This window comes from Phocoena sinus, chromosome 12 (assembly GCF_008692025.1).
Source record: "Phocoena sinus isolate mPhoSin1 chromosome 12, mPhoSin1.pri, whole genome shotgun sequence".
Taxonomy (NCBI): domain Eukaryota; kingdom Metazoa; phylum Chordata; class Mammalia; order Artiodactyla; family Phocoenidae; genus Phocoena; species Phocoena sinus.
This window is the reverse complement of record NC_045774.1, coordinates 43778047-43793154: the sequence shown is the minus strand read 5'-3', so window position 1 is coordinate 43793154 and position 15108 is coordinate 43778047. Positions and strand designations below refer to the sequence as shown.

The following is a 15108-nucleotide window of genomic DNA, read 5'->3' as shown; positions in this document are numbered from 1 at the left end:
CATTCTTTCTAAAGCTCAGTCCTAGTCAATTTGCTCTCAATTTAAAAACTTCAATAGCCTCCTATTACCCATGGAATAGTTTTAATCCATGGTATATGAAGCCCACAGCAGGCTATCATCTAACTTACCTTTATTTCAAACCACTCTTCTTGCCACAATTTTGGCTGTGGCCTAACTGAACATGATTTTGACCATGGAGTTTTCATTCAATTACAATATTTACTAAGCACTTTTAAAATACTTAGCACTATGCTAAGCATTGAGGATACAAAATATTATGACAAGATTCTTTAAAACCTCCTGGACCCAGATTATAATAAGTGCTATAGCATGACTAACAAGGTGTTAGGACAGGGTACATCTGATTCTATCCCTTTCCTCCTTCTAGTAACTCTCCCTATATTTCAAAATCCTACTGATACCTTCAGAAGCAAATGTTACAGTCTTTGTAAACACTTTTCCTGATTCCATAACCCCAAACAGAAAGGTCCTCTTCTTCTGAACAATCACTACATTTTACTTGTGCCTCCTAGGTACTGGTCATATTTCATGGCAGAATTCTACAGTTCTTTGTGTATACTTTACAGACTCTGGGAAGCTTATTGGCAGGAAAATCTTATTTGGATAGCCCATACTTTCTCACATAGAACATGGCACCAAAAAGGCAATCACTAAATACTTTACTTGAGTGAAGATTATCCTATAGGAAAATGGGTTTTTGTCTTTAAGAAGGCAGAGTCAATAAATCAAAACAATTAAAGGAACCAAGAGTTGTAGCTGTGCCTACACTATGAAGGACAGAAATACAGACCATTATAACCATTTCCAGGGAACTTAAAAAGATTAGACTCACCGTCAAGAAAAAGAACAATTAAAATGCTATATAACTGAGTACTAAATGTTGTAGCATGGAATGGGTACTCTAGGAATTCAGAGAAATTAATGTGAGATTCAGTATCATAGACTTTGATACAGAGATCAAGATTTGAGAGACATTTAAGAGTGAGGTGGAATAACAGAAAAATAGGAAAAAAAAAGTAATGTACATTCTAATATACTTTGGCATAGTTATTACTAACTCAATGGTGCCTCATTGTGTAGGTAATACTGTCCTAGTAACCACATCATAGCACTTGCTTTTAAAGGAAAATTTCCTCATAATTAAAGTTTTTTATTTCTTAGCACCTAAATGTCTTTAGATATTTTCCAAGATGAATGTACCTTCTGCTAAATTCTATTCTATATAGAATATAGAATGTTAAAATAATGAGACTCTTCAAATGAGAGCAGCTTCAATTAACATCTGCATAACTAACAAAAAATACAAAATTTATTTGGAAGTCTGGATTTCCTGGATCTGGATTTCTTTTTCCTTCCCAAGGTTAGGGAAGTTTTCAGAGAGCCAGTGTCTCCTGGAGGGGAGCCTTACACACGCCTGGTACCCCAGCTTTCACAGCTGCCACCCTGATGGCCTGATTCTGGTGGCCAGGAGGGCTTGCATTACTGGGTCTCACAGGACTATGGTAATCGGGAAGACAATTCTTAGAAGGCCGCCACCTCCAGGGTACTGCATAGACGAACACTGAGGCATATCCCCAAGTCTTTCTCTGAAGGCAGCCTCTTTTTTTGTCTTAGAGCTTCAGCCTGGGGGGCAAGCTTCAGGATTGGCACATATCTAGTGGACTACGGAGCTGCTCTCAAGGAACGAAGGCTGTGGATGCCACCTTGGCATTTTCCCTCTGTCTTACTCCAGCTTACCAGTAACTTCCAGAAAAGAGCCCATACACTTGTATGCAACCCTGATTTTTGCGACTGTCACCCAGGGGACACTGCCATATCACCTGGTGAGCAGGCCTTATACTAGCAGTCCAACAGGACTGTATATATTTGCATACTTTTGAAAGCTGTTGCAGCTACTACTGAAAACAGTATGGAGGTTCCTCAAATAAATAAAACTAGAACTACCATATGATCCAGCAATTTCACTACCATATGACACAGCAAGCCAATTTGTTTCAGAAGAAAACAAAAATACTAACTTGAAAAGATATATGCACTCCTATGTTCACTGCATAATGGTTTATAATAGACAAGATATAGACCCTAAGTGTCCACTGAAGGATGAATGGATAAAGAAATTGTGGTACACATACATACACGCAAAGGAATGCTACTCAGCCAGAAAAGAGAATGAAATTTCACCATCTGCAACAACATGGATGGACCTGAAGGGTAATAATGCTTAGTCAGACAGAGAAAGTCAGACAGAGAAAGACAAATACTGTATGTTATCACTTATATGAGGGATCTAAAAAATAAAACAAATGAATGTAACAAAACAGAAACAGACTCACATATATAGAGAACAAATCAGTGGTTAACCAGTGGGGAGAGAGAAGGAAAAAGGGGCAAAATAGGGGTAGGGGGTTAAGAAGTACAAACTACTATGTGTAAAATAAATAAGCTACAAGGATATATTATACAGCACAAGGAATATAGCCAATATTTTATAATAACTTTAGAGTATAATCTAAAAAGTACTGAATCACTATGTTGTATACCTGAAACTAATAATATTGTAAATCAACTATACCCCAATAAAAAAAATAAAAAAATTAATGTAACAACAACAAAAAACAAAATGAGAAGAGATAACACACACACATACATACATACAATGGAATATTACTTAGCCACAGAACAGAGTGAAATCTTGCCATTTATAACAGTGGAGGGATCTTAAGGGCATTATGCTAAGTGAAGTAAGTCAGATAGGGAAAGACAGATACTGCATTATCTCTCTTACATGTGGAATCTAAAAACACAACAACAAAACAACAACAACAACAAAAACAAGCTCATGGATACAGGGAACAGACTGGTCTTTGCCAGAGGCAGGATGTGGGGGGATGGGAGAAATGAGTGAAGGGAGTAAAAAAAATCTTTAGCACTAAATCGATTACTTCTAAATAAAAAGGACACAGTATGTTACAGGTCAGTGTTCTTCAATCTTTTACAGATATATTTATTTTAAATTATACATACACTACTATATTCTCCAGTAACTCTAAAACATATGCATAAACAGAAATTAAAAGATACCATAAATTAAAGACAAGTAGAAGTTCTAATATTTTCTTCCTATATACCCTAATGCATCATATTACACATCTGCTGGGAAGTCCTATCCTGTATGGAAACTCTGCAGGGAGACCCTTGAAGTATAAAGACAGCCTTCAGAAACAGACCTATGGATATGTGAAAATATGACATATGTGTTACAAATACATGGAGACAGTACAGATTTGCTAAGTGGTACTGAGATAAATAAGCAATAACAATTTAGTATTGTAAGTATCACTATAAATAAGGGGAAAAATTAGATCCATACCTTCTCTTTCTCTCACTCAACTTTTTCCCTCCTTCCCTCTCTCTCACACAGACATATGCACAAATAAATTCCAAGTTGATTAAAAGTCAAAATATGAAAAGCAAGGTATAATTTTTTTTTTAGTAATGGCTACTTTATTTTATTTTATATTTTTGGCAGCGCCGCTTGCGGGATCTTAGTTCCCCAACCAGGGATCAAACTTGTGCCCCCTGCAGTGGAAGTGCGGAGTCCTAACCACTGGACCACCAGGGAATTCCTGAATATGAAAAGCAGGCATAAATTTTTCTTTTGTTTTGTTCTATTTTTTTAAATTTTAGTTTATTTTATTGAAGTACAGTTGATTTACAATGTGTTAATTTCTACTGTACAGCAAAGTGACTCAGTTATACATATAATATTCTTTTCCATATTATGGTTTATCACAGTGAGTTGATTTTTATGTGCTATAATCACTTCCAGTTGGCATAAAAACATACCATGATCAATGTGAAGGAATTATCTTTTTAAAAAAATATATACTTTTTTTTAAACTTTTTATTTTATATTGGAGTATAGCTGATTAACAATTTTGTGATAGTTTCAGGTGTACAGCAAAGTGATTCAGTTATACATATACATGTATCTATTCTTTTTCAAATTCTTTTCCCATTTAGGTTGTTACATAATATTGAGCAGAGTTCCCTGTGCTATACAGTAGGTCCTTGTTGGTTATCCATTTTAAGGGTATAAATATTTAAAGACAATATAAAGGGATATGTTTATGATCTCAAAGATGGGGGGGTTTCTTAAACAAGACACTTAGAAAACAAATAAAGGGAAAGATTGAGAAATTCGATTATATTCAAATTTAAAATTCTGTCTAATTGAAGACACCATGTACAAAACTTAAAGGCAAATTATAGATTTGAAGAAGATATTTGCTCCTCATATAATCAATGAAGAATTAGTATCCTGAATACTTAATGGACTTCCAAAAATCAATAAGAAAAGGACAAACAACCCAACAGAGAAGGGGAAAAGGAAGGGACTAGGTTATTTACAGAAGAAACTAACTCAGGAGTAATCCGAGAAATACAATTAAGAGATGTATCCTCCTCTCATGCCCTATTAAATGGCAAAACTTAAAAGGTGTCACGATACAAAGTATAAGTCAGAACACACTGATGCTAATGTAGATTACAACCATTTTAGAAAACAACTCCATAATACCCTTAACAAAGTTAATTATTCAAATACCCTTTAATCTAGTATTTCCAGTCTGGATGTTAGAGAAACTCTTGAGGGGGAAACCTGTTCACAATTTGTAAGAATAAAACACTGGAAACAACCTAAGTAATACAAGGAAATTCTATACAGCAATCAAAATGAATGAAGTACAGTTATAAGGAGCAATATATTTAAGCAAATCCAATTAAAGCATACATATTGTATACCAATTTACATGTAGTTTAAAATATAAAAGATTATTTATTATTATGGAAACCTACATATAAGATAAAATTATTAAAACATATATGAGACTGATAAATACCAAATTCAGGATAATGATTCCCTTTGTGGAGGACAGAAATCAGAATGAATGAGGGGTACGCAAGGGGTTTAAAATACATATGAAAGGGTTTACAGCTTTAAAACATTAAATTTCATAAAAACTGGGTGGTGGGAACAAAGCTGTTTCCATATAATTTGGGTTTTTTTTAAACTATACTAACAGATATGTTAAAAAAAATGTTAAAAACATCAGGAAAAATGGCATTCTTTGGAATAAGGCAGATCTGATTGTGAATACCAGCTGGGCCAATAACTAGCTATGTAACCTTACCTTGGGAAAGTAATTTTTTTTTTTTTTTTTTTTTTTTTTTTTATGCGTTACGCGGGCCTCTCACTGTTGTGGCCTCTCCCGTTGCGGAGGACAGGCTCCGGACGCGCAGGCTCAGCGGCCATGGCTCACGGGCCCAGCCGCTCCGCGGCATGCGGGATCCTCCCAGACCGGGGCACGAACCCGTGTCCCCTGCATCGGCAGGCGGACTCTCAACCACTGCGCCACCAGGGAAGCCCCGGGAAAGTAATTTAACCTAAGTCACAATGACCTCATCCAGAAAAATCGAACAGTACACAAGATTTTTCTTTTGAGAGTTACATGATACAATATATATAAAGGTCTTAGTATCTAAAACTGTACTGAACAATACGGTAGAAACTATTTACAGGTGGCTATTTGAACACCTGAAGTGTGCCTTGTCCAAACTGATATGCCCTGTAAAGTAAAATACACATTGGATTTTGAAGAATTGTAAAATATCCCATTAACAGTTTTTAATACCTATTACATGTTGACATATTATGGACATGCTGGAAAAATATTAAAATTAATTTCACCTAGTCCTTTTTACTTTTTCTAATGTGACTACTGAAAATTTAAAATTATTTATGTGGCTCACATTCTACTAGACAGCAATTGTCTAGAACATAGTAAGCACTTAAAAACTTTTCTAAAAGGTTTGTTTCCAAATGTCAAATAAACTGACACAATATAAAAGTGAATTATTTACTATAAAAGTTCAGGAGTTTTAAAACAACAAACAAAAAATTACTTGAACACACAGTCTCCCCTAAAACTATATAAACTATGGGTTATGAAAATTAAGCAAAATTCAAATAATTCTGATTATTACTTCAGTGATGTATGGAATATTAAAACCATGATTTGGATGTTTAAATACTCACCAGAAGTTTTTGTTTTTCCATCATCAATACCAATAGCTAGTGATTCCATCATATCAGCTTTTCTTCTATGAAATTCAGATGGATGCATTCTTCCCCTATTTACTTCTATCTCCATATTTCGTAGCTGCTGTTGCTTGTACCCTCCAGAATTATTTAAACCATATTGTCTCTATTGAACATAAAAACAAATGACTTAATTTTTATGTCCTTTTACATTAATGAGGATGGAAACTTCCCACTATTTTTTATATCTGGAAATATATTTTGAAACATTCTGGTTTATAGACATTTATACAAGTCAACTTAAAGATTTTTATGAAAAATAAATCACACACAAAAAAATCCCTAAGTTAATAATAACCTTTCTCTACAAACAACCATCATGGCAAGAGACTTGTTTTCCTTGTAGCAGGGAAAGTAGAGAATCCTGTCTTCCTACTAATGGTACTGTGAAAGGCAGATGAGTTCTGACCATACTGCTGATTTTTTCAAGACAACCTGTCAGTACTTGTTATTTGGTTCCTAGGCTAGCCTACAAAGGCCTACTTAATCCATAATTCATTCAGGTATTCATTCTATGTAGTAAATGAACTATGTTTTTGCACACTGACAATAATATGTTAAAACAGCCCCTATGGAAAACATTTCTGAGATTTGAACAAGTAACCTGCAAACTTACATAATAAACTCCCTTAAACACTGAAAAGTTTTTGTATTGATAAATGTTTCAAAATTATATAAGGCAAAGAAGACTTAGGAAAAGCCAACTTTCTTTTCTCCTCTGAATCCTGGTGGGAAAATAATTTTGCAAATAAATGAATCATGAATGAGAAAAATAGCCTAAATTAGATATTCCAAAGGAAGAATAGCCATGTCTAAGATACTGGAGAAAAAAAAGTCAGAGGTCAAATAAGATCAGGAAGAGTATGATATGTACAATGCATATTAGTATATTAAAGGCTTTGAGAAGACCCCAAGTACACAAACCTGTTTAACTGGACACTTTCAAACCTATTCAATCATAAACCCTTTTTACTCATATATTACCCTATTAGCACATAGAAAAAGAACACTTAAAAACTATATTGAGCATTATTAGCACAGATGACATCATAGTCTACAGCAAATTAGGTCTGAAAAAAGTAGAAAAAGCTGTTAAAATTTTTAATGCATTAAAAATATAATAGATGCTACCAGTTTAGTTCAACAGATACCACCACTCACCTAAAAAAATGAAGTCTCAAACATCATCAAAAAGCATTTTCCATTAAAAATGGTTTTCTAAATGCCTGAATTGCAATCACTAAAAGAATTTAAGACTCAGGAGACATTAATTCTAAGTTTATATTTTAAGTACCTATACAAACACTTAAAATTCTGAGTCTCAATTTCCTAATTTTCCCCATTGACATAGGTTTATATCCAGGCTTTACCATTTAATACTGCCAAACCCTGAGCAAGTTAAGCTACTTAAGTACTTTATGTCTCCATTTCTTCATCTGCTGTTAAAAAAAAAAGTCTAAAATAACTTCATGGAGCAGTGAAGATTTTAAGATACTTTATATGAAGTGTTCACCCCAGTACATGACCAGAATGAGTACTTATAAATGGTGGCTGTTATGAACTATAAAAAAAAATGTAAAAAAATATTTTGTATAATAAAGACAAAAGTAATAGGCTGAAGGCTTGATAGCATGTTTGAAAAATAAGAACTCTAACCAAACGAAAATAATTTAATTGCTATTAATGTTTGTACCTGCAGGTTCTGAAATTCTTCCATTTCTTGTCTTGATTCTTCAGATCTCCTCTTTCTGTCTTCTTCTTGTTGAAGCTGTTGAGCCAATTCCAGATCTCTAGAACACTGGACTCTATCCATACCTATTATAAAATTTTAATGTTTAGAATAATATAACTACTGAAATAAAGGCTCACTTATATGTTATTACATATTTTTTAAAAGGAGTAAATGCTATATTTTGCCATTTATTCATGACTACGATGTCACAGAAACACTGAGAACAAATCTAGCAGAACTTGAACTGCTTCTGTAAGGGTATAACCTCCACTTAAATCGCTAATACTCGCTGAGTGTTTAGGCTGTGACAGGCACTTCTTATTATCTCATTTGGATCCTCATAACAACCTTAGGAAGTTAGGTATTATTATCTACTAAGGAAACCAGAACTTAGAGAAATTAAGTAGCACCCTTGAGTAGTGCCCCTCATTAACAAAAATAAGGCATATTGGTTTTTAAAAGAAATACTAGGGGGGAAAAGGAAAAAATAAAGAAGGTAAAAATATAAGTTTGCAAAGTACAGATATTAGATTATAAATTAATTACAATCTGACCCCTAAGCAAATAGTACAACTATGGAACATCTTGCCCTTTTTCCTCTCTACCCAGTGTCCCACAGATCCATTAGTGAGTGTCTTCTGGCCAGCATCTCCTTGACCTCCCAATTTGATGGTTTAATTATGTATCTGAATATTCTTTCTTTCCTTTCAAATCTCTCAGGCTCTGCTCCATCTTCCTAATTTGTCCCTACTTCCACTGGTAGAAATATGCAATTCAAAACTGATTCTTAGCATACTTCTGAAGCTATCAACAGTGATTCATTCAGACCATATCTTTCTCTCATTACCCACTACAGGCTTACAGAATAATTTATGTACCCATACAAAGCTTATCATAAACAAAGTAAGAACTATTAGACTCTCAACTTCAGAGATTTATTCTTCCACAGTAATTAGTAAAGAACCACCACAGTAGAGAACTGTTCCATCTTTACTCCAGTAATTCTCATCTTCGTATTAGGCTGAGTGAGCAGGTAATGCTGTCCCTGGACATCACTAAGTGGTACTAGGATCACTGATAATGAACACTAAAAACCCCTGCACTAACAGGAGATATCTATGTACCTTAAGAAACTGAAATCCAGTAGAATACAATTGGTTTCTCTTTAGGTCTACATTACATTTTGTTTCAATGGAATTGTGAAAATCATATAGGATCTTTCCACTTCTAAGGCACCCTCATGATTACTTAATCAATACCACTATTAAAAAAATAGGGGACAGAGGAAAACTTTAGAATCTCTTATAAAACTAGTAGGTGGTAATAAAGAAACTAGAATAGCATCTGAAAATGCACTTGAAAAACTTTTAAGTCTCATAGTTCATATTCTTTTTAAAATTATATGTACCATATGGCAGCTTCCTAGTTCATAAACAATTTTTACTGACAAGATGCTAAATTCAACTACTTCCAGCTGCTGAAAGAATGGCCTCAACTTATAAATCAAAAAGGTTTTTTAAATTGTACAATATTTCACTGTCTTCTAAATACTGATGTTCTAGGTCAAAACCCTGGATTCACACCCCTAGTTCAGTCATTGGTCACAATAGTTCATCCTTTATAACTTTTCTGTGAAAAAACTTCTTAAAAAAGTTGAAGCGGTATTAGAATTTTTTAAGGGACAGATTTATTTTTAACCACTGTGGGTTTTTTTCCCCCTCTATAACACTAATCTAAAAAGTAGATAGTATCCTAGGAAGTAGAAATTAAATCATGACATTCTTATCTTTAAACATATAGGCATACCTTGTCCAAAGCTGCTTTCTTCCAAATGCAAGTCAACATGTTCTTGGAGAATATGGTAATTTGTACAGATGAGCCCACACATAGGGCAGTCATAGAGTGGTTGATTACAATCTGTATTAGAGATACAATTTAGTTGGTTTGATTTTTAAAACCTTAAAATTTTTCACGCCAAGTCAAAGACTCTACTACCCACTAACTTTATTAAATAAGTAAAAGCTCTTTGTAGTTGGATTTAAAGCAATTTTTCTACTTCTAGGGTCAAGATGAAAGTCTGAGCATAAGCACAAACCTCTTACAATAAAGGAAAATATTAATAATAAACATTTAGCTCCGTAGTCAAAACAAGAAAAGGAAAAAGGAAAATCAAATGGTAAGTAGAGGCCGGTTCAGATATGGACTTTGGGAGCTGGATTCTTAGTACCCTCCAAACTGCGTGGTGACATGCAGAATTCAAGCATTCAGCAAAAAAGCAGGACACTGGGATCAAATGCCCTAGTTGGGAGCATGCCCAAGACAGAAGAAATGGTACCTCTACAAGACCAAGACCTGGCTGATACTGGATACCGAAAATGTTATGTTATTAGGGAACTGCAAATTAAAACAAGATAGCACTACACATATATTAGAATGACCAAAATCTGGACCACTGACAACACAAAATGCTGGCAAGGATGTGAGCAAGAGGACCTCTCATTCACTGCTGGTGGGAATGCAAAATGGTACAACCACCTTGGAAGGATTTGGCAGTTTCTTATAAAACTAAACACATTGTCACCATATGATCCAGAATCATGAATTCCCTTGTATTTACCCAAATGAATCGAAAATTTCTGTTGACACAAAAACCGGTACATGGACATTTATAGCAGCTTTATTCATAATTGCCAAAACCTGGAAGCAACCAAGATGTCCTTCAGTAGGTGAACAGATAAATAAACTGTGGCACATCCAAAGGAATATTATTCAATGCTTAAAAAAAAAAAGAATGGGCTATCAAGTCATAAAAAGACATGGAGGAATCTTAAATGTACATTACTTAGTGAAATAAACCAATCTGAAAAAGCGACATACTGTATGATTCTAATTATATGACATTTTGGAAAAGGCAAAAATATGGATAGTAAAAAGATCAGTGGCTGCCAGTGGCCAGGGGGAGGGAAGGATGAATAGATGGAGCACAGAGGAGTTTTAGGGCAGTGTGACTATTCTGTATGATACTAAATACTAAATGGTGGGTTCATGTAATTATACATTCATCAAAACCTGTAGAATAGGGCTTCCCTGGTGGCGCAGTGGTTGAGAGTCCGCCTGCCGATGCAGGGGACACGGGTTCGTGCCCCGGTCTGGGAGGATCCCACGTGCCGCGGAGCGGCTGGGCCCGTGAGCCATGGCCGCTGAGCCTGCGCGTCCGGAGCCTGTCCTCCGCAACGGGAGAGGCCACAACAGTGAGAGGCCCGCGTAACGCATAAAAAAAAAAAAAAAAAAAAAAAAAAAAAACGTGTAGAATAGGGCTTCCCTGGTGGCGCAGTGGTTGGGAGTCTGCTTGCTGATGCAGGGGACACGGGTTCGTGCCCCGGTCTGGGAGGATCCCGCACGCCGCAGAGCGGCTGGGCCCGTGAGCCATGGCCGCTGGGCCTGCGTGTCCGGAGCCTGTGGTCCGCGACGGGAGGGGCTGCAGCGGTGGGAGGCCCGCGTACCGCAAAACAAACAAACAAAAAAACCCCCAAAAAACCTGTAGTATATACAACACCAAGAGTGAACCCTAATGTAAACTATGGACTTTGAGTGATATTGATGTGTCAATGTAGATTCAGATTTTAACAAACGTATCACTTGGTATGGGTTGTTGAATAATGGAGAAGGTTGTGAGGATAAGGGGACAGGGGGTATATGGGTAATCTCTGTACTTTCTACTCAATTTTGCTGTGAACCTGAAACTTCCCTAAAAAATAGCATTTATTAAATTTCAAAAAATGAATTTATGCACTCTCCTTAACCTTTTATAGAAACTAACTCAAATGAATCAGACTTAAATGTAAAATTCAAAACTCTAAAATTTCTAGAAGATAACATGGGAAAGGTGACCTTGGGTCTGGCAAAGAGTTTTGATACAACACCAAAAGCACAACCCATGAAAGAAGAAATCAAGTAAGTTGAACTTCATTAAAAGTAAAAACTTCTGTGCTGTGAAAGACACTGTTAAGAGAATGAAAAGACAAGCCTCAGACCAGGAAAAAATATTTGCATAACACATTATCTGATAAAGGACTTGCATCCAAAATATATAAATTACTCTTAAAAACTCAATGGTATCAAAGAAATACATGATTCTAAATGTGTATGCACCAATAAAAGAGCCTCAAAATACATGGAACAAATCCTAATAGAGCTGAAAGGAAAAACAGACAAATACACAATTATAATTAGGGACTTCAACTCCCTTCCAAAAACCGGTAGAACTGCTAGACAGGAAATCAGCAAGGACATGGAAGATCTGAACATGATCAAACAACATACCCTAATTGACAAATATAGAACACTCGACCCAACAACCGCAGAACACACATTTTTTCCCCAAGTGTCTATGGAACATGTGCTAAGATAGACCATATACCATACCTTAGGCCATAAAACAAGTTTCAAGAAATTCAAAAGAACTTAAACCATTAAGTTCGTTCTCTGATCATAACAGAATCAAACTAGAACTTGGTAACAAAATCTGAGTCCCAGACATTTCAGATGCCACTGGGCTGGTGGTAAATAAAAGAATGGCCTCTGTAGGGCTTCCCTGATGGCGCAGTGGTTGAGAGTCTGCCTGCCGATGCAGGGGACCCAGGTTCGTGACCCGGTCCGGGAAGATCCCACATGCCGCAGAGTGGCTAGGCCCGTGAGCCATGGCCGCTGAGCCTGCATGTCCGGAGCCTGTGCTCTGCAACGGGAGAGGCCACAACAGTGAGAGGCCCGTGTACCGCAAAAAAAAAAAAGAATGGCCTCTGCAAACTGGACTCTGAGTGTATTTCTCCTCAGAAAGTTTCTAAAACTATTTTCAATGTAGCTGAAACATTTATTATTTGCATCAAAACTCTTTTCCATTATTGTATTTTCATATTGCAATAATGGCAAATGAACAATGTTATAAACAAACTGAAAACACATTTGTAGTGATCTCATTTACAAACCAACTTTTGGGACACCACATATTAAACTGGGACTACTGCTACTTATTTATTATATAAAACGAATACTTTACCTTCTAATGGCGTGTCTAAAAGATCGGCATGCTCTGTTTTCACATGAGTTTCCATATCTTGACTACAACCTTCTATTTTTCCACAGAATGGACATTCAGGAGGAGTATACATTGCTTCATAAATTGATCCTTTAATTTTGGTTCGGTCAGACTGTTTTTCCTTATCTTTCAGGAATTTTCTAGATTCAGTTAAGTTCTCTGAATAAAAGCCTTTATGTTTTAAAATACCATTGTTAGGCGGGCCTTGAGCTGAAATTTTCGGATGATTAGATGCACAAGCTGAATGAATACTTGAATTAACTTCCATTCTACACTGTAGGGTGCTGTCCTTCCTGCTATTGGAAGTTCCATACTGTACTGTATTAATCCTCTCAAAGTTTTTTTCTAGTTCATTTTGCTCAAAATGAGCAGTTTCAATATGAAAACACATTTCATCATAATTCACACCTGACAACTTGCAAAATGGACATGTAACTTCATTTTCCATGTGAACAATTAGGAGGTGAGCCTTCATGTCTGGTTCTGAGGTTACTGTTTCACCACATATATTGCAAGATAGCATGGTACAGCAGGTAACTAGAAAAGAATACAATATTATTTTAAGTTTGAAAGTAGGAGTTGAAGAAAATACATTTTGTAAAATGATTTCGAGCAATTATATTTGTTATTTATAACTGGATTATTTAGATGAAGAAATTTTCAATGTACTTACTGTTCCTCAAATACACAAATTTATTTATAAATCTCAACCAAAATTTCACTACTGTATTTCAAGTTTATGGTTTCGATAAAACAAAGGCAATGATAATGCAAATTAAAGTAAATAATTTTTCAAAAATTTCAAAAAGTGTCTCTGGACTGAGGTAGAGAAAAAATAACGTTTATAAACTTGCCCAGGTAAAATAAGTCAAGTAAGAGAAAACAAAGAGAAGAAACCTTACCAACTGATATATCTAAATAAAAAACTTTAAAGTTATTAACAATGAATTGGGTAAATAAACAAATCTTTATAATAGCAGTTAACAGTTAAAGAGCTTTACATGTATCAAACCAATTCAAGCATCATTATTATCATTCTATATGGAGGAAACCCTGGCTCAGATATGTCACCAGCGCCAGAAAATGGTTAGCCAAAATGCTAGCCCAGTCACGCTCCAGAGGCTGTACTCTCCACCCAAAGAAATAAAAGCAGAGTGAGCATAATAGAAAACAGCACTGATTCCAGAGTCAAAGAGAACTGGATTATAATCTCAGGTTTCATAATTTTAGGTGAGATATCTCACCTCTTTGAGGTTCGGTCTACAAAACGAGTTGTACTAAATCAGCAGTCATTTCTGGGTTTTACGGACAAATAAAGTACTGGTTACTGACACAAAGGTGATTTTGCTAAGAAGTAATTTTCAAAAAGCAATCACCATCACAACCTTTCTACTACAGACTACGGTTCAGCTAAAAACTATTCAGAAAACAAACAGGAAATGAAAAATAAGTAAATTATTCCCATCATTTAAATAAATGTAGCTTTCTAAGAACTCCCAACTTTGTCCTTTTTTCCATTTCCCTTCAGGTAAGTGAAAATAGTCTCTGATTTTAGATGAAAATTCTCCCAAACCCCCAGTGGAAAGAACGTCACACGCAAAGAATTTTCTACGTTCCCCGGGCTGGGACACAGCTGGACGCAGAAGGATGCGCTTCAACTCCCTAACACTTAGATCACAACAGGGGGTGAGAGATGTACGGAGGCCGGCGAGAGGTGCCAGAGCCCACCCAAGGGTCCATGCCAGCGTCCCAGGCCAGGACAGGAAACCAGCCCCGATACTAACTGGGTCAAAGCGTTGGGCCCAGGGAACCAGGGCTGGACGGTCACTACCTACCGGCCTGGAGAGCCGGCCATAGGCCGGCCACACTGCCCTGTGCTTGGCTTCCTCTTCGGATCCCGCGGCTTACGCCGTCTGGCTTGCGGGCAGAGGAGTACGTGCCCGGCGTCGATTACCTTTCCCGGCCTAAAAGACTGAGGCAGGCCCTCTTTGTACCCAGAGACTCACGGTGAACCGAGAAGAGAACCAGGGACTCCGAAAAGCTTCAGCCTCCAGGAACGAATTCAAAAAAGCTCTTCTTCTATTCCCCGGAAGGGAAGGA

At 36.3% G+C, this 15108-nt stretch overlaps 1 protein-coding gene across 7 annotated transcripts in view; it reads right to left on the bottom strand.

Annotated features, from left to right (window-relative positions):
• Positions 1-15108, bottom strand: part of ZUP1 (zinc finger containing ubiquitin peptidase 1) — a 27588-nt gene extending 12480 nt beyond the window's left edge. For 3 of the 7 annotated variants that reach the window (XM_032651268.1, XM_032651264.1, XM_032651271.1), the window contains exons 1-5: positions 14793-15092; positions 12970-13545; positions 9720-9830; positions 7875-7996; positions 6119-6287 (exon numbers count right to left, since the gene is read on the bottom strand). In XM_032651268.1, the coding sequence (XP_032507159.1) occupies positions 6119-6287; positions 7875-7996; positions 9720-9830; positions 12970-13531 (964 nt within the window). In that variant the 5' untranslated portion in view covers positions 13532-13545; positions 14793-15092. Of the gene's footprint in view, positions 1-6118; positions 6288-7874; positions 7997-9719; positions 9831-12969; positions 13546-14252; positions 14304-14736 lie in introns of all 7 variants that reach the window. The other 4 variants (XM_032651267.1, XM_032651270.1, XM_032651266.1 and 1 more) reach the window with 4 other exon arrangements.